Source organism: Eptesicus fuscus, chromosome 10, assembly GCF_027574615.1.
Source record: "Eptesicus fuscus isolate TK198812 chromosome 10, DD_ASM_mEF_20220401, whole genome shotgun sequence".
Classification (NCBI taxonomy): Eukaryota; Metazoa; Chordata; class Mammalia; order Chiroptera; family Vespertilionidae; genus Eptesicus; species Eptesicus fuscus.
The window spans coordinates 32,518,535-32,537,943 of NC_072482.1; the positions used below are offsets into that span (position 1 = coordinate 32,518,535).

Below are 19,409 nucleotides of genomic sequence, written 5' to 3' on the forward strand. Positions count from 1 at the left end.
AAAAAAAATTGAGGCTTTTTAAATTATATTTTCTTTTAAAAAATGTATATTTTTATTGATTTCAGAGAGGAAGGGAAAGTGAGAGAGAGAGACAGAGACGTCAGTGATGAGAGAGAATCACTGATCCGCTGCCTCCTTCTGCCTCCTGCACGCCCCACACTGGGGATCAAGCCCACAACTCAGGCATGTGCCCCAACTGACTGGGAATTGAACTATGACCTCCTGGGTCATAGGTTGATGCTCAGCCATTGAGCCACACCAGCCGGGGTATTATATTTTCTTAAGCTGTGATTTTATTCATCTCACTGGCTTTTTCAAAATTGTTCAATGACTCCTTGTTGCTAGTAATATAACATCAAATTTGGGAGTTAAGGTTCTTTGCATTGTCTTCAGCCTATATTTTCACTTACGCTAACCCTCTTTGTTTTCTGCTAGCTGTTGGTGACCAAAGATACTATGTGCTTCTACCTCTTCTTGTGCTGTGGTTTTTATCCTACCAGAGTAATGTCAGGGCCTGAAGGCTATTTCCTCTGTCTGGAACCCTTTCCCCAGATATGTAATTGGCTTCTTGCTTTAGAACTTTGTTCAAATGCCACTTTATCAGTGTTGTGTTCCCTGGCCATTGTATTTAAACTAGCATCCCATCTTTTTTCTAAGCACTTCCTATTCTTTTTACCTATTTAATTTTATTTTCTCCTTAGCATTTATCAGAATCTGACATCCTATACATTTTGTAACGTGTTTGTCTCCTTGCTCCACTGAATATATAGCTCAAGAGGGAAGGGACTTTAATCTGTTTTATTTTCCTACATCTAGAAAGTTCTTGGCACATAGTAAGCATTCAGCACATTTTTTATGACAATGAGTCAATGAATGAGTGAATGAATAATTAGCTTTCTAAGTCTTTTCTGCTCATCCAACTCTCATTTATCTTTCCAGGCCCACTTCAAAGTTGCACCACATTCACGAAGCTGCCTTTGAATGAAGCTGTCTCTAGTTACTTCAAAGTAGCCCATCATGATTTTTTTTTCCTCCTTTGAACTCGTGGTATTTTCATATCAGTATGAGAGAATTTTCTAATAGATATAATTATACATGATTGGAGAAAGCTGCAAGATGGGATCATTCTATGACTTAAATTGTTTAAAGAGTGACAGAATGACCCAGTCAGTAAAGAAGATGAGAGTTGATATTTAGTAGTCTTCCTTTATCTGTGGGGCATACATCCTAAGATCCCCTCGTGGATGTCTGAAACCAAAGATATTCCAAACCCTATATATGTTGTTTTTTTCCTATACACACATACATACCTGTGATAAGTTTAATTTATAAGTTAGACACAGTAAGAGATTAACAATGATAACTAATAATAAAATAGAACATTTATAATAGTATACTGCAATAATGTTATGTAAATGTGGTTTCTCAAAATATCTTATTGTAATCATCCCTTATTTTTTGTTAATGGTTTGATATTACTCGTTTCAGGGGGATCCCTTGCTGAAGTCTTCATATAGGCTCAGTGCTTTCTGGAGCAACACTGCCCATCACTTAGTACACATTTTCTTTTCATATTTTCCATACACAGGTTTAATGCCTTTTTCATTTTAACCAAGCACTTATACACTGTGGCTGTAAGTTATGCACTGGGAGATGCAGCAGCAAAACTAGCACAGCATGAATTTCTTTCTTCACAATTTCAAGATAGAAGATTCATTCTTACTGTAGATCTTAGCACCTCAATATATATATATTTTTCCTTATTGAGAACTTTAAACCATTCACTTTAAAGCTTCTCTTTAGCTTATTCGAATTGTCAGTATCACTACCCTTGTCCATTGGGGCCATTATTAAGTAAAATAGAGTTATTTGAACAGAAGCACTGCATTACCAGGACAATCAGTCTGATAACTGAGACAGCTAAGTGACTAACAGCTGGGGAACTGGGGAATACATATATCCAGCTTGTATATGCTAGACAAAGGGATGATTCATGTCCCTGGCAGGACTGGATGGTGAGAGATTTCACCATGCTACTCAGAATGACATGCAGTTTAAAACTTATAAATTGTTTGTTTCTGGAATTTCCCACTTAATATTTTCAAACCACAGTGGACCACGATTTACTGTGGGTAACTGAAACCATGGATAAGAGGGAACTACTGTGTATAGTTCTCTTTGTGCTAGGTGCTTATATATTTTATGTCCTTTAATATCAAGGGACCCTGAAAGGTGTAGATGAACTTGCCCTATTTTATAGATGTAGAAACTGACATTTAAGAGAGGTCATATAATTTGTCTATTGTTTCATAGCCATAAGTGTCTGATCGGTGATTTAAACCCAGGTCTGACTTTGTATTGTGGGAAGAGCTGTAATACTGCTTTCAGTGAGTAATTACTTCATGAGTTCAAGGTCCATAATGATTGCGTGAAGTTTGGCAGTTTCGCATTTTGACCAAGAAATGAAGGTCTGAATGGGGAAGAATGATGACACTTGGTTAGGAAGAGAAAAAAAATTGGTAGTGGTATAATTAGAAACATCAAAAGGAAAACAGAGGCATCAGTTTACCATTTTTTCAGATCTTGGCCTGGTCAAGATTTTGACTACAGAATTAGTGGATCTTATTTTGATTTAAAAAAAAAATTCTTACTGGAGGATATGGCTTTTAAATTGATTTTTAGAGTGAGAGAAACATTGATTAGAGAGAGAATTGATCAGTTTACCATACCACCCTAATGTGCCTTGACTGGTAATCAAACCTGCAATCTTTTGGTATATGGAATGATGCTCCAACCAACTGATCCACCTGGCCAGGGCTTATTTTGATTTTTTTTTTTAAAAAGAGACCCTTATTATTAGGATTTATTGCTTGGCTTTTGTTTTATATGATTCAAGAGATCTTAAAAATTAAAATGAAAAATCTTAATATTAAGCCAGTCTCCAGAAGATGATAGTTACTATGTTCAATTAGATATATATTAATACTTACCAAAAACTTAACCTGTGCCAGATACCATGGCTTCATGCCTGATAATTTCTCTTTATCTCAAGTCCTCCACATCTTTTTTTATTAAATTAAATTAATTAATTAATCAATTAATTATTTTTTAATAAATCTTTATTGTTCAGGTTATTACAGGTGTTCCTCTCCCCCCCCCCCCATAGCTCCCCTCCACCTGATTCCCCACCCCACCCCATACCCTTACCCCCCCGCCACTGTCTTCATCCATAGGTGTAAGATTTTTGTCCAATCTCTTTCTACACCCCTCAGACCCCTTCCCCCTGAGAATTGTCTGTCGCCTCCCTTTCTATGTCCCTGATTCTATTATATTCACCAGTCTATTCTGTTCTTCAAATTTTTTTATTCACTTGATTTTTAGATTCACTTGTTGGTAGGTATGTATTTAATGTCTTTTTGTTGTTCATAATTTTTACTTTTACCTTTTTTTTCTTCGTCCTCTTCTTAAAGAATACCCTTCAGCATTTCATGTAATCCTGGTTTGGTGGTAATGAACTCTTTTAGCTTTTTCTTGTCTGTGAAGCTCTTCGTCTGACCTTCAATTCTGAATGATAGCTTTGCTGGGTTGAGTAATCTTGGTTGTAGGTTCTTGCTGTTCATTACTTTGAATATTTCTTGCCATTCCCGTCTGGCCTGCAGAGTTTCTGTTGAGAAATCAGCTGACAGTCATATGGGTGCTCCCTTGTAGGTAACTAACTGTTTTTCTCTTGCTGCTTGTAAGATTCTCTCTTTGTCTTTTGCCCTTGGCATTTTAATTATGATGTGTTTTGGTGTGGTCCTCTTTGGATTCCTCTTGTTTGGGGTTCTCTGTGCTTCCTGGACTTGTAAGTCTATTTCTTTCACCAGGTGGGGGAAGTTTTCTGTCATTATTTCTTCAAATAGGTTTTCAGTATCTTGCTCTCTCTCTTCTTCTGGCACCCCAAAAATTCGGATATTGGTACGCTTAAAGCCATCCCAGAGGCTCCTTATGCTATCCTCACACTTTTGGATTCTTCTTACTTTCCATCTCTCTGGTTGGGTGTTTTTTTTCTTCCTCATGTTCCAGATCTTTGGTTTGACTCTTGGGGTACAGTGATCTACAGTTGAGTTTCTGTATATTCTTTATTTCAGACAGTGTATGCATAATTTCTGACTGATCCTTTTCCATTTTTTTGGTATTCTCATTAAGGTCCTTGAAGGTCTCTTCAAGTTTCTCAGTGTTTTTAGAAGATTCTTGGGTAACCTTATAAATGTGGTTCTGAACACTGTGTCGTCCATTAGTTTACTTTCCTCCATCTCTTCTACTCGTGACCTGCTTCAGTGTCTCCACATTTTGGCTGCCTCCCTGTGTTGATGGAGTGGCTTTGTGTGGTCAGTGACCTATAGGGGCTGGTAGCTCAGCTTCCCCAATCACTCTAGGTAGTCGCTCTTGGTACCCCCCTTAGTGGGCTGAGTGCAAAGTCTTGGTGTTGTTAAGCCTTGATTGCTGTTGGTACACTGGGAGGATTTGACCTCCAGGCCAATTGGCTGTCCTCAGCTGTGTCTACGCCGGGAGACAGCCTTATTCAACTAGACTTGTAAAATTGTAAAAGCCTCTGTGCTCAGCTTGGATGGGGCGGAGTTTCACGGTGGAGCCTACAGCCTTGGCTTTCCGTCAGCCCCGCCCTATGAGGTTCCTGGGTCTCAGTGTCCCTCTGTACTCCCTGCAAGCACCTCTGAGAGAAAGACGCCCTGGAAGGCGCCCTGGAGTTTCGCCCGCTGCCAAACAGTCTGATATCTCCCCCAATGAATCTGGATTCCCAGATTCTCGCCCGGAACTGGGTTTCAGTGCAGTCGGAACTGGGGCTCAGCGCAGTCCAGAGCTTTTGTCTCCTTCCCGCTAAGGCAATTCAGCAGCACAGTCAACAGTCCGTCCTCCGCGCATTCACGTGCACGCCTCTGGAGCTCTGCCTTTCACCGCTCCCCTGAGTTTCCGCCTTATAGCCCAGATTCCCCCAGTATGAGCCTGGGTCCCCAGGGTCTCGCCTGGAACTGGGGTTCAGTGCAGTTGGAGCTGGGGTTCAGCGCAGTCCGGAGCTTTTGTCTCCTTCCCGCTGGGGCAATTCAGCGGCACAGTCAACAGTCCGTCCTCTGCGCGCATTCACGTGTGCGCCTCTGGAGCTCAGCCTTTCGCCGCTCCCCTGAGTTTCCGCCTTACAGCCCAGATTCCCCCAGTATGAGCCTGGCTTCCCAGGGTCTCGCCTGGAACTGGGGTTCAGTGCAGTCGGAGCTGGGGTTCAGTGCAATCTGGAGCTTTTATCTCCTTCCTGCTAGAGAACGCCAGCCAGGCACTCAGCCGCCCCGTCCTCTCCGGCTCCGTCCTCCCCTCACGCGCATGCGCCCGAGTCTCTGCCCGTGTCTCTGTACCTCAGGCTTTTACGGCTCCTCTGATTTTCCTTGTGGTTTTCTCTTTCCTTCTAGTTGTGGGCGTTTCAGTCAGCCAGCTTTCCTGTGGTTCTGGATGATGTCCGTTTTGACTTTTAATTGTATTTTTGAAATTGTTGTGCGAGGCTGCACATTAGGTGTTTACCTATGCCGCCATCTTGGTTTCTCTCCAAGTCCTCCACATCTTGAGATCATCTGCTAGTGTCTTCTCAGCTTCAACTACTAGTTTCTACTGCTTGCCATTTTTCCATTTCTGGTAAAGGAAGAAAAAAGCAATGATATTTCATACCTACATTTAAAGAAATATATACAGGTGTTTAAAAAACAGCCTTATTGAGGTATAATTTATATACTCTAAAATTTACTTATTTTAAGTGTATAATTCAGTGATTTTAGTATATTAACAGAATTTTGAAACTATCACCATAATAGAATTTTAGAACATTTCCATTATTACACAAAGATTTATCATGCTTATTTGCAGTAATCCCTCCCCCCCTTCTACCCCATCACATAGTACAGGTTCTTTTGCAAATTTGTAGTTAAATTTACTGTTCGGAAAATATATTTCCATGGGTTGTTGTTTGCTTCTCTTGGTCATTCACAAGTGTACCTAATCCATAATATAGCTGACCGTGACCAATGAAAGGCTAATCACTTTTGGGTAAAGAACAAAAGGGCCTTGTGGTAACGAAACAGAAAGAGTGTCTTCCTGGTTTCATGCTTGATCCTGGACAATATTTTGATGCAGGTAGCTTCTCTTTCAGATCCTTTTATTGCTTTGGTGTGTACATCCTCTGGGCACCCTGTGATGCTGCCTTTTGAATTACCCTTTACATCCCAGTTGATTTTGCCCTCCTCCTCTCCTCTGTTCCCCCTTGATCAAAATTCTCTATCTTTTGCTGTTTCTTTCTCCAACAGATAAAACCAAATCAAATCTAGTTTTACTGCCTCTAACCTTGTGTATTATGAGGAAATAAATAAAGTGAATTTATAATAATTTGGGAAGGATTGATAATTCTGGAGAGATGACAATTATTTGCATTATTAAATCCTTATTAACCTCAACAATTACCCCTTCTCTCCCCCCCGAGTGCACAAAATTTGTGCAGAGGGGAGTTGCTCAGCCCAGCTTGCGCCCTCTCACAGTCTGGGACCCCTCACTCCTAACCGCCTGCCCGCTTGCTCCTTACCACTTGGCTGGCCACTCCTTAGGGCTACTGCAGAGGTGGGAGAGGCTCCCACTACTGCCACTGTGCTCGCCAGCCATGAGCCTGGCTTCTGGCTGAGCGGTGCTCCAGCTGTGGGAGCACACTGACCACTAGGGGGCAGCTCCTGCATTGAGTGTCTGTCCTCTGATGGTCAGTGCGCATCATAGCGACCGGTCTTTCTGGTCATTCCGCTGTAATGGTCACTGGGCTTTTATTATATACTAGTAGATGATTTATCCTTCAGTAAACCTAATTTTCCACTTTCTACAGCGCTTTTGTAGCTTGAAACTATTTTTTGTCTCTATCTGAAAGTTATTAGTCACTTGGTACTGATTTTAGGTGCATATATATACACACCACACTTTAAAAAATATCAAATCAATATTTAAATAAGAGAATCTTAGCAGTAACCAGGTGCTGCAATGATGTAGTTTCTGGCTACAGCATTATACAGGGTGTCCCAAAAAAATGTATGCATACTTTTTTCTTAAAGCTCAATTGATGTTTCTTTTCAGGACCCATTAGCATGAATAATTATCAAAGTGCGTATACATTTTTTTAGACACTATAGTATATTTGAAACTAAGGGTTGGGGGGGGGCACTGTACATTTTACTTAGAATGTACCTTGTCCTTATACCTTATCCAGATTTTACCAGCTATAACTGGACTTACCTTTCAGTAATCACCTCAGACTATCTCTACAACGTGTGCATTAATATCCCTTTCCAACATTCATATTTTCTTCTTCTATGCTCCACCATCATTTGCACCATTGTATGTAGAGTGCACATAGGTGTGTCATATTATGTATAAATTGATAAACCTGTGTGTGTGTGTGTGTGTGAGAGAGAGAGAGAGAGAGAGAGAGAGAGAAAGAGAGAGAGAGGCGGGGGGAGAGAGAGAGAGAGAGAGAGAGAGAGAGACAGGGAGGGAAAATGAGAGAAGAGAGGGAAGAAAGAGAGAATAGATGGACTGGTGGAAGGGTTTTTAACCTAAAAATTTGACTAGGTTTCACCAAGTTGTTTTTAAGAGGTTATACCTATTTGTACTTGGCTTGGCCTTTTGAGTTGGAAACTTTATGTTTATGCTCTTTTTAACAGCATTTACTTGTCACAGAGTAGATAAGTACTCATTGAATAGTTTGGTGAATGAAAATTAGGATTTCATGCCAATAATTACCAGGTGTACCAGTTAATAATGCGGATTTTGTAATCAAAGAAAACATGACAATTTCAAGAGAAACATCAAAAGTGCTTTATTCAAAATAGTAATGTCCATCGCTAGCTACACATTTCCCCCATCTTTCAGGTAATTTGTGGATACCGTTCCAATAGAACTTTCCTTGTTTTGAGGCAAACCATTCAGAAACCAAATTTTCCACTTCTTCGTACGTTTTGAAGTGCTGCTCAGAAAGTGTGTGTGCCATCGATCAGAACAAGTGGTAATCTGAAGGAGCAAGGTCTGGTGAATACAGCGGGTTGGTTAATACTTCCCAGGCAAGATCTTTTAACCTGTTTTTAACTGGTTTTGTAGTGTGTGATGGTGCTTTATCATGAAGCAAAATTACTTTGCCGTGTTTTCTGGCCCATTCTGGTCGTTTCACGATCAAAGCAAAGCGTGGTTCAAATTGATTATTTGTTGTCAATAGTGACAACAACTTTCAGCAGCACTTTTCTTCAAAATAAAGTAATGAATTAAAACTTCCCGCAAATGCTCTTTTTTTGGCACGAAATTCAACATTTTTAAGCGTAAAGATATCTATGATGTTAACACCTTCAGAAAATTTGACATGAAGTTTTGAAGCTTGCTGTCACTACAACAAAATAGCATACATATCAAATCGCATATATATCAACATATGGGTAACTCCATCTATTAAAAAAAAATCTGCATTATTAACTAGTACACCTGGTAATTGACTAGCATTTTGAGCAGCTATTATCAGGGAAATTTTAGGTCAATTTATGAGACTACTTTTTTAGAGTGGACAATACATTTGTAATTTCAGTTAGGCTTTTAAAAACCTATTTTTATGGGTTTCTAAAATATGATAGCTATATTCCAAAGAAAGAGGCATTGACAAAATTACAATATTATTTAATTTGGTCAAAAGTGATTAGGACTAAAATTTTCCATAAGTGATAGCAATTTTTTTCCTTTTAGCAACTATAATGAAATGGTTTTTATAGCTTCAATTGTTTAAAACTTAAAACATCACCTAACATCTATATAAAAAGGCTAAGCATGTTTGACCGGTAGCTATGACACACAATGACCACCAGGGGGCAGACACTCTGACCGCTAGCTATGATGCGCACTGACCACCAGGGAGCAGACGCTCAACGCAGGAGCTGCTGAGCTGCAGTGACTTGTCAGTGGTGGTTCCCAGGTAATGCACCCCGGAACCATAGAGGAGGGAGCCTGATTCCGGGGTGCATTACCCGAGAACCGCCCTCTCACAATCTGGGACCCTTTGGGGGATGTCGAAGAGTTGGTTTCGGGTCTGATCCCTGCAGGCCAGGCCGAGGGACCACACCTGCGAAAGGGACCCTGCTCACTCTGCAGATGCCCTTCAAGCCACAGGGCTCCCCCAAGTGCAGTCTGCCAGGGAGGGACTGCGGGAGGTTGGCTCCAGGGCGTGTCTGGCCTGACTCGCCCAGTCCCGCCCCGCCGGCCACCTTCAATTAATTTCCATTCAATGTGCACGAGTCCATGCACCGGAGCACTAGTCCTATATAATAAAGGGGTAATATGCAAATTGACCATCACTCCAACAACAAAATGGCCATCCCCATGTGGTCAAAGATGGCTGCCCCCATGTGAACACAAGATGGCCGCCCCTATGTGGACACAAGATGGCCAGCAGGGAAGGGCAGTTTTGAGCGATCAGGCCAGCAGGGGAGTGCAGTTGGGAGGGACCAGGCCTGCAAAGGAGGGCAGTTGGGGGCAATCAGGCCTGCAGGGGAGGGCAGTTAGGGGAGACCAGGCTGGCAAGGGAGGGAAGTTAGGGTGACTGGGCCAGCAGGGGAGGGCATTTGGAGGTGACCAGGCCAGCAGGAGAGGACAGTTAGGGGTGACCAGGCCTTTAGGGGAGGGCAGTTAGGGGTGACCAGGCCAGCAAGGGAGGGTAGTTAGGGGCAATCAGGCAGGCAGGCAGAAGTGGTTAGGGGCAGTCAGGCAGGCAGGCAGGTGAGCGGTTGGGAGCCAGCAGTCCTGGATTGTGCGAGTGATGTCCGACTGCCCGTTTAGGCCCAATCAGGGATTGGGCCTAAACGGGCAGTCGGACATCCCTCAAGGGGTCCCAGATTGGAGAGGGTGAAGGCTGGGCTGAGGGACACACTCCCCGTGCACGAGTTTCGTGTACTGGGCCTCTAGTTTAATTATATTTAGCTTTTGCTCATTAGCTATGTCCCATTTTTTTGGTTACTGCTACCATTATTGTTGTACATGTTCTTATACATTTTTATCCCCGTATAACCTTTGGTTATTGTAAAAATGCACCACTGTATTGGGTGCTAAGCTTTTTACCTGCATTGATAGTCCTATGACATTATGCAAATGATGCTTTCTGCTTAATTTGACCAGTTATTACATCAGGAAAACTGCTCTGGAGGAAAGTCTCCATTTGTATTTTGCTCTGCTCCCTTATAAGATATTCTGAGGGGGTTCATTCTGTTTTATGAATAAAAATGAAGCTGCACTTGTAATGCCTTGAAAATCTTTTGTTTTCCCGTTCCTGACTCATTGCCTTTTTGGGAATTGTTTTTGAGGAAAGTTAAGATATACTTGTTTTACAGATCAATATATAAACTTCTCTAGACAAGAAAAAGTATTGTATTTTGATTTTCCAAATTTCTTAATATGACACTAACTTATTCGTAAGTTGTGCTTTAAAACGTTCAACATATTTTTCACACAAGTCTCATCTAAGTAATTGAGGTCAGCCAATCCTAACTCTCTTTTATAGGTGAGAACCTTGTTGCTCAGTGTGTTGCCAGCCCAGTGTAATTTATACAGCACAAAGGTGGCAGAGTAGGTTGACAGCACACAGTCTTTTGGCATCGAATTTATTTTGACACTATTAGCAATGAAACAAACATTTAAATAGATCATGTCCCAGATGTTTGTCACTTTTTAGGTGTCATTTCTAAATTTAAAAGTAGGATATTTTAGCATAAATTGTATATACATAATCTATCACCTAAGTAATTTGGGAGAGTATATTTAGTTTTACTACATTTTAATTACTAGTTTTAATCTCATTTTGTAGATTGACTAGCTGACCTTTATATAAAAAGTATGTGCTTAAAACAGAAGCGTAAATTTTTTTAAAAGCTTGATTTTTTTAATCTATATCTCTTACTGTATATGTTTTTATAGTCAAAATAGAGGCCCAATGCACAAAATTCGTGCAAGGGGCTCGGCTCTCACAGCCCTCACTGCCTCGGCTGGCCGTCGCAGCCCCGGCTTCATCTGGAAGGTCGTCCGACAGTTGTTCTGCTGTTTGATCTAATTAGCATATTAGCTCTTTATTCTATACTAGAAGCCCGTTGCATGAAGTTTCGTGCAATAGACTTTCCTTCACCTGGCTGCCAGAACCAGTTTTCCTCTGGCTACCGCCGATTGGAGCGCCTCCCGAAGGCTGGGGGCGGGACTCGGGGTGGCCGATCGCGCTGGCGGGAGGCGCTCCGATCAGCGGGTGGCCAGAGGAAAACTGGTGCTGGTGGAAAACTGGTGCTGGCAGCCACGCAATCGGCCACCCCGAGTTCTGCCACCGGCGCCTTCCGCCTGCCCCATGGGTCCTCCCACAGCGCCGCCCCCCGCTCCTCTCGCCAGCCCAATCGGCCACCCCAAGTCCCGCCCCCAGCCTTCCACTGGCCCAATTGTGGGCGTAGCGGTGTGATGGTTATTTGCATACTTCCCTTTTATTAGGTAGGACTAGAGGCCCGGTGCACGAAATTCGTGCACGGGGGAGGGGTTGTCCCTCAGCCCAGCCTGCACCTTCTCGAATCTGGGACCCCTCTAGGGATGTCCAACTTCCCATTTAGGCCAAATCCCAGTGCATGGGCAGTCGGACATCCCTCTCACAATCCAGGACTGCTGGCTCCTAACTGCTTGCCTCGCTGCCTTCCTGACTGCCCCTAACCACTTCTGCCTGCCAGCTGAATCACCCCCTAACCACTCCCCTGCCAGCCTGTTTGCTCCTAACTGCCCTCCCCTGCAGGCCTGATCATTCCTAACTGCCCTCCCCTGCAGGCCTGATCCCCCCAACTGCTCTCCCCTGCAGGCCTGATCCCCCCAACTGCTCTCCCCTGCAGGCCTGGGTCCCTCCCAACTGCCCTTCCCTGCAGGCCTGGTCACCCCCAACTTCCCTCCTCTGCTGGCTTGTCACCCCTAACTGCCCTCCCCTGCAGGCTTGATCGCCCCCAACTGCCCTCCCTTGCAGGCCTGGTTTCTCCCAACTGCCCTCCCCTGCTGGCCATCTTGTGGTGGCCATCTTGTGTCCACATGGGGGCAGCCATTTTGTGTGTTGGAGTGATGGTCAATCTGCATATTACTCTTATTATATAGGATAGAGGCCTGGTGCATGGGTGGGGGCCGGCTGGTTTTCCCTGAAGGATGTCCCAGATCAGGGTGGGTGGGGGTTCCCTTGGGGTATGGGGTGGCCTGGGCGAGGGGCCTGTGGTGGTTTGCAGGCTGGCCATGCCCCCTGGCGACCCAAACGGAGGTCCTGGTATCTGGGATTTATTTATCTTCTGTAATTGAAACTTTGTAGCCTGGAGCGGAGCCAAGCCTTCTGCTTGCTGCATGGTGGCAGCCATTTCTGTTGGGATTTATGCATCTTCTATAAATTGAAACTTTGTAGCCTTAAGCGGAGGCATGGGCCAGCCAGGGTGTGCGTAAAGCTTGGCTTCCTCCATTGTCGGGGGCAACCCTAGCCTCCTGCTCTTTCCAGGTCCGTGGCTGCCGCCATTTCTGTTTGGATTTATTTATCTCCTATCATTGAAACTTTGTAGCCTTGAGTGAAGACTTAGGCCGGCAAGGACAGGCAGTAAGCTTGGCTTCCTCCATTGCCGGAGAAACCCAAGCCTCCCTCCTGCTCTCCGTGGCCGTAGCCATCTTGGTTGGGTTTATTTGCATATCTGCTCCTGATTGGCTGGTGGGCGTGGCTTGTGGGCATGGCAGAGTGGTGGTTGATTTGCATATTACTCTTTTATTAGATAGGAAGTTATTAGCTCTTTATTATATAGATGATTCACATAAATCTGTTAGTATAAGCCTCTGACTATTTGACACAATTTCCAGATATTTTTATTTTTCCATTTTTACTTTGTTATACAGGGAATATGTAAAAATAGTCATAAGAACATTTAAACTTAAGAAAAAATATTCAAAGGTATGAAGAATAGTAAAGCTTGTATTCTTGTATACTTATGTGAGTTTCTCTGCTGTGTTTTCCAGAATTTTTTTTACCATGATCCTAAGAACTAACATTTTATAGCACACCTTACTTCATCTGTTAAGTTTTTAAATCTCAGGGTTATATTGGGGATTCATCTGATATAAGGCTTCTGGAGCCAGTCCTTATTTCTCATACTTACCAATAATACTAGTAGATTAAAAAAATTTTCTAATATGTTGAATACAAAATGGGGATTGTAACAATTTTAAAGGGCATTTTTCCTAATTACTAATGAGGTTGTGTATGTTTTTATAGGTTAACTAGAGGCCCAGTGCATGAAAATTCATGCACTGGAGGGGGGTTCCCTCAGCCTGGCCTGCCCCCTCTCACAGTCTGGGAGCGAGCCCTCAGGGATGGGAGGCTACCTGGCAATCACAGGAAGGCAATGCCCCATCACACCTCTGCTGCTGCCACTGCAGGCAGCACAAGCCTCGGCTGGCCCTGGTTACCTGGGAGGCTGGGCAACTGCCATCCGTGGCTTGCCTGTGCCTCGGGCCGGCTCTGGGCAGCTGAGGGGCTGAGGGGACTGGGGACTCCGGAGGCAGGCACGCAGAGCTGGGCCCTGCCTTGCTGTACGCCTGCCACCCGGCGGGGCTTAGGGGACTGGACACCACTATCTTGTGGCTGTGGGTGCCGCCATCTTTGAGGGCGTGACAGTCAATTAGTATAGTCCCTCCTTATTGGCTGTGGGTGCTGCCATCTTTGAGGGTGGGACAGTCAATTAGCATCTTCTCTCCTTATTGGCTGCGGGAACCACCATCTTGGTGATGGTGTGAGGGTCAATTAGCATATTACCTTCTTATTATATAGTATTAGCCATATATCCTGTAAATTACCCATTCATATCTTTCCGTCCATTTTTTTTTATTAGGTTGGTTATTTCTTACTAATTTCTAAGGTTTATTTTTTAAAATCTCTTTGATTTTTATTTGTTAGTAATCTTTTAATTAAAGAACTTTTTACTGTGGGATGTTACTACTCCTGGTTCAAATATGTGGAATGAAAAAACTGTTCACATGAATTGATTAGATTTTGGGGAAAGTTCCTAGTAAAGCAAAATTAGTAAACTCAGTAATGTTCTTGAAGGTTGATTTATAACCTTTAGTATAGCCAAGACACATGTCTTCTTATCAATCTGCTGCTGGTGCTATTTGAAAATTTGAGCATGTAAATTCTGTAAGCCTTCATTATAATTGTATTAAAAAACACAGAATGTTGTTTATGTGCTGTCATGATATTTATTTTAGTTTTTAATATGTGCTTTTCTTTGTTTCTTCTCCCTAATTAGGTCCCCGATGGGCTTCCTGGAATATTGGTGTGTTTATTTGCATCAGATGTGCTGGGATCCATAGAAATCTTGGGGTTCATATATCCAGGGTCAAGTCAGTCAACCTAGACCAATGGACACCGGAACAGATACAGGTAAACATTTATTTCTTACTGATAAATTATTAAAAATACTTAAAGTGAATTTAAAATCTTCAACCCTTCTTGCATTTAAGGAGTTATATTGAAATGGCTCTGGTCGTTGTGGTTCAATGGTAGTGTGTTGACCTGTGCACTCTAGGGTCATGAGTTCGATTCCAGGTGAAGGGCACATACCTGGATTGTAGATCTGATATCCTCCCACCCCCAAGGCAGATGTGGGAGGCAGACAATTGATCAATTGATGTGTCTCTCGCACATAGATTTTTTTTCTCTCCTTTCCTCCTTCCCCCCTCCCCCTCTTCCACTATTTCTAAAAAATTGATTGGAAAAAATATCCTCACACCTTGGGTGAGGATTTAAAAAATATATTGAAATGTAGTGGGTTGAAATAGCACATGCCACATTTAAAATATGTGTTATTTGAATTGTCATTGGCAGTGTTTTTTTCTTCTTGGGACTGTAGTAAAGTTAGTTTATATAATCTATTTTTATCTAAAATGTTGATTTTGAAGTATTTAAAAAATGAATTCCTTTTCCTTGTGTTGATGAAATTTGCCCTCATAATTCCATAGTCTGTTTTGTTTTTCTGTCAGTAGAGGGAGCCTGTGTAAAGATAAAGAATAAACCATCTCTAGCATAAAAACTGAGTATTTCCCTTCTGTAGAGAGGTGTTCTTGATTTTCAGACAGGGCCTAATAGTTTAGAAGGCAGCCCACTTAGCAGATGTTCTAATTACTGATCTGGACTTATTTTGAATGGTTTAGCTTTGTTAGAGATAAGTTTGTAATTTTAAGGGTTTGCCATTTTTCCAGTATGACAGTCTTAAATTCTCAAAATCATAATTTCTAATCCTTAAGGTTGATTGCTGGTATAAAAACTATGATTTCTACTGGTTTTATTTTATAATTCACAGTGAAATTATACTACTTTTTCTTATGCCCCTTTCAAAGTACTTTAAGTCAGTATGAAGGCTAAATACACAAATATATGTAGTTGAACTTTAGTGATATACAGTCCTCCCATCAGAAAACAAAAACAAAAATAACACGAAAATTGGCACGAATGGGGTGAGGTAAGAGTAGAAAGAATAGAATACTTTAGGGAGTGGGTTATTTTTAAAAAGATATGATAATTTGGTTAAAGAAAGTAAAATTTCTATATTGAAGACATATTTTTACCAAAGTAGATTCTAGAGGTAGCAAAGAATTAAATATGGAAAAAAACTAATCTTAAAAGTACTCAATGGGAAAAAAAAAAAAGAGTAGAGATCATCAGGCTATAAAAAGGCAAGCGTAATTTATTTAGTTCCGTTTTAAATAAAGTTTTGAGCTTTTTACTGGCTAAGGCATAAAAGAAAATATGATACTGTATGTGTTTTCAAGATCCTTGAGCAGAAAATTTACCTGTTACATCAAGGAAGCGGAGCTTATGAACATTTCACATAAGTTAATGTTCTTTTTTTGTTAATCCTAACCTGAGGATATTTTTCCATTTTTTTTTTAGAGAGTAGAACGGGGGTGGGAGAGGGAGAGAGAGATCGATTGGTTGCGTCCCACACATGCCCCCACTGGAACCTGCAACCCAGGTACCGGGAATCTAACCTGTGACCCTTTGGTGCTCAGGCTGATGTTCTAACCATTGGGCAACACTGGCCAGGGCAAGTTAATGTTCTTATTAATATTTCTGTAGTGATTGTGATAACAGATTTCATTATATTGTTTCTTAAAGTTGTCCTTAAGAAAATGTGAGGTGTAGCTTGAAAATGTAACTTGGTGGTTGTAATGAGTTATGGAGGTAAAAAGCATTCAAAACCCGCAGTGTATTTATTGTCTTTTTAATGGTTTATTCCAAACCAAGGTTTATTCCAAAACATAAAATCCCTGGACAATTCAGTTCTCCAGAAATAATATTTTTCTCAACTAGGCTGTTGAAAGGAGTTGAGTAGCTGTTCTTTTCCTATAGCTTAGAGCAGAACTTCCCACTCATAGGGCTGCAGTTCACTGGTTTTCTGTGGAGTAGGTTACAGGTATACCACAAAATACTACTGTATTATTAAAAATGTAGGGATTTTGAAAACAATTATTAAATAACATACAATCTTTGAAATTGTATTTGAACACTAGTCATATGGTTCCAACTGTCAACTTCCTGAAATAATTATTATTTTGGAATGTAAGATTTTGGTTAGTACTTGTCAACAGAGAATGCTCTGCATGGCTCCATATACCACAGAGTTCCTCTTCCAGGTGTTCTTTGATGAGAAATGTGGTTAGGATGTACTTATTTAAAAAATAAATCACATTAGTAGACAATAAAGTTTTACTTAAAAAAGGAAAAAGTAAAGAATAGAGAAGTCTAATCACACAGATGGGTGTACCATCCAGTATTCTTTGTAAGTAAAGCCAAAGTTGTTGCTTAAAAATTATTCTGGAAGTTCTGTGCAGTATTAATGAGGTAAATGGTGAAGACCCCAAGGTTCTATACCATAGAACACAACCTTTATTTTAGCCTAGAAAATTTCAAGGCAACTGATTCTAGAAAGAGAGTAGAACAAAGTGATTAAGAAAGTTTTTCCTACACTGCCAGAGTTAGACCTGGGTAGTTAGAGGTAGATATTTCATGTGTCTGTTTCTTCATTTGTGAAATGGGAATAGTAATAGTGCCTACTTCTGTCGGTTGCTGTGAGGATCAAATTAATATTGGTAAAGTATTTAGAATAGAACCTGGCATATTTTAAACACCCAATAATGTTAACTTGTCAGTTAGTAGTAGTATTAGTCCATTTGTTTATTATGTATAAAACCCTAACTATTGCTGCCTTGAATATCTTTCCAATCTTGGGCAATTTAGCTTTCTAATGAATCTTTTGTGATAAATTGGTTGCTAAATGTAGTACTGAGTAAATAAATAGATTCATTGTGTGATATTATTGCGTGTAAATGAATTTTTGAGAATATTTGTGAAAAATTTATTTTTAGTAGTATTGGATGTGAAGGCATTTGAGAGGAATAGTTAGATAATCATATCAGTTGTCTATTGAGGTTGCTCCTTATTTAGATTTAAGCATATCGTATTTCCTGTGGTGGAGATAATATTTCATAAATTCCAACTCTATACTGTGGCATTTTATTTATTTAAAAAAATTGAGGTGTAGTAATAGAACAATTTACAGATATAAGTGAGTTTTATATGTTTTGGCAAATGTCAATACTGTGTCACCTACAGTCCATTGAAGATATACAGAGCATGTCCATCACCCTAGAAAGTTCCTTTCTGCCAGTTTCTAGTCAAGTCCCTCAAGTGCAACCACTACACTAATTTCTATGCTCTTAGGTTGCTGTATATTGGAATTTTTATCTTTTGGAGTTGGTTTTTATTAACTCTGACTCTTAATTCACATTAGGGGAAGTAAAGATTACATGTAATTTAGTGTTCCTTATTCCTATGATATTTTATAAGAATATCCTTAAGCCCTAACTGGTTTGGCTCAGTGGATAGAGCTTCGGCCTTCGGACTCAAGGGTCCCTGGTTCAATTCCGGTCAAGGGCATTGTACCTTGGTTGCGGGCACAAACCCAGTGGGGGGTGTGCAGGAGGCAGCTGATTGATGTTTCTCTCTCTAATATCGATGTTTCTAACTCTCTCTCTCTCCCTTTCTCTCTGTAAAAAACCAATAAAATATATATATAAAAAAGAATATTCTTGACATAAAAAGTGCTTGGGCAGTATTTATTTATAGAAGAGAAATACTTTTACTGCATATAGTTCGCCCCTATTGTCTTCCCCTCCCACCACCCCAACATTTCATGAAAATAATGTTTCTAATTTTCAAAGATGATACTTAATTTTGGTTAGTTGTTTTCTTTAGATTCTTTATTAATTAATGTAGAAAGGTGATTTAATCTCTGAGCCCAGTTGAGCTATTAAATAAAAATGTTATTTTTTATGTGACTGTAAAATGTAACTACTTAAGTTTTGCCTCAAGGTTTCTTATCAACTGGTATTATATGTATAACATATTTATATAGATGTTGTTTATGTGAAAACTAGTAGCCGTTTGCACGAAGATTTGTGCAATAGACCTTCATTCACCCGGCTGCCTGCACCAGTTTTCTGCCGGCACCGGGGACCCAGGCCTTGGCTGTGGCCACCGCCCTCTGCCTTCTTTCAGGGTCGGGGCTTGGCCCCGGGCGGTGGCCTTGGGCTCGGCGGCACCCAACATCCCTGCTAAGGATCGCAAGAGCCGGCCCCCAGTGGTTTCCTGCGATCCGTGCAGGCTCCCCACTGGTGCCCAAGGCCGGGAAAGCCTCCGCCCGAGGCTTTCCCGGCCTTGGGCTCCGCCACACTCCAACGTCCCTGCAACGGTTTCCTGGTGGGCGTGGTTGGTGAGCGTGGCTTGGTTAGTGGGCGTGGCTTGGCGTAGCGAAGGTGCGGTCAATTTGCATATTTGTCTATTATAAGGTAAGATAAGTTTTTAGGGCTTGTGCCATATCATAGCTATGTTAGAATTACTGTATGCTTATTTTTAAAAGAAAATAAGTTATCTACCAAAACTTATTTTAATTAGCATTAAATGCAGTTATTCACCTTAAATTTTAATCAAAAAAATTTTTTAATGTGGTTCGTGATTAGATTAAATGTCTATTGGATTGATTATTAGATGCTTCTCATTTTTTTGGAAAGGACTGAATTTTTAATACTTTTATAAGTAACTAGAGCTTTAACTTTGTTTTGTTTTGTACTCGTTCATTAACTCCAAGTCTTTTCATTTTTTCTCATTGTTTAACAACTCTTAGTTATTAATTTTCATTGTCTGTATTGAAGGAGTTAAAATGAAGAATATTTTTATTGTAAGGAACGTTACTTGTGGTCTCCAGTTTCTT

At 41.1% G+C, this 19,409-nt stretch overlaps 1 protein-coding gene across 4 annotated transcripts in view; it reads left to right on the top strand.

Moving 5' to 3' along the window:
* SMAP1 (small ArfGAP 1) overlaps nt 1–19,409 on the top strand; it is a 142,547-nt gene that overhangs the window by 36,556 nt on the left and 86,582 nt on the right. For all 4 annotated transcript variants that reach the window (XM_054721690.1, XM_008140179.3, XM_028152279.2 and 1 more), the window contains exon 2: nt 14,388–14,521. In XM_054721690.1, the coding sequence (XP_054577665.1) occupies nt 14,388–14,521 (134 nt within the window). The remainder of the gene's footprint in view (nt 1–14,387; nt 14,522–19,409) is intronic.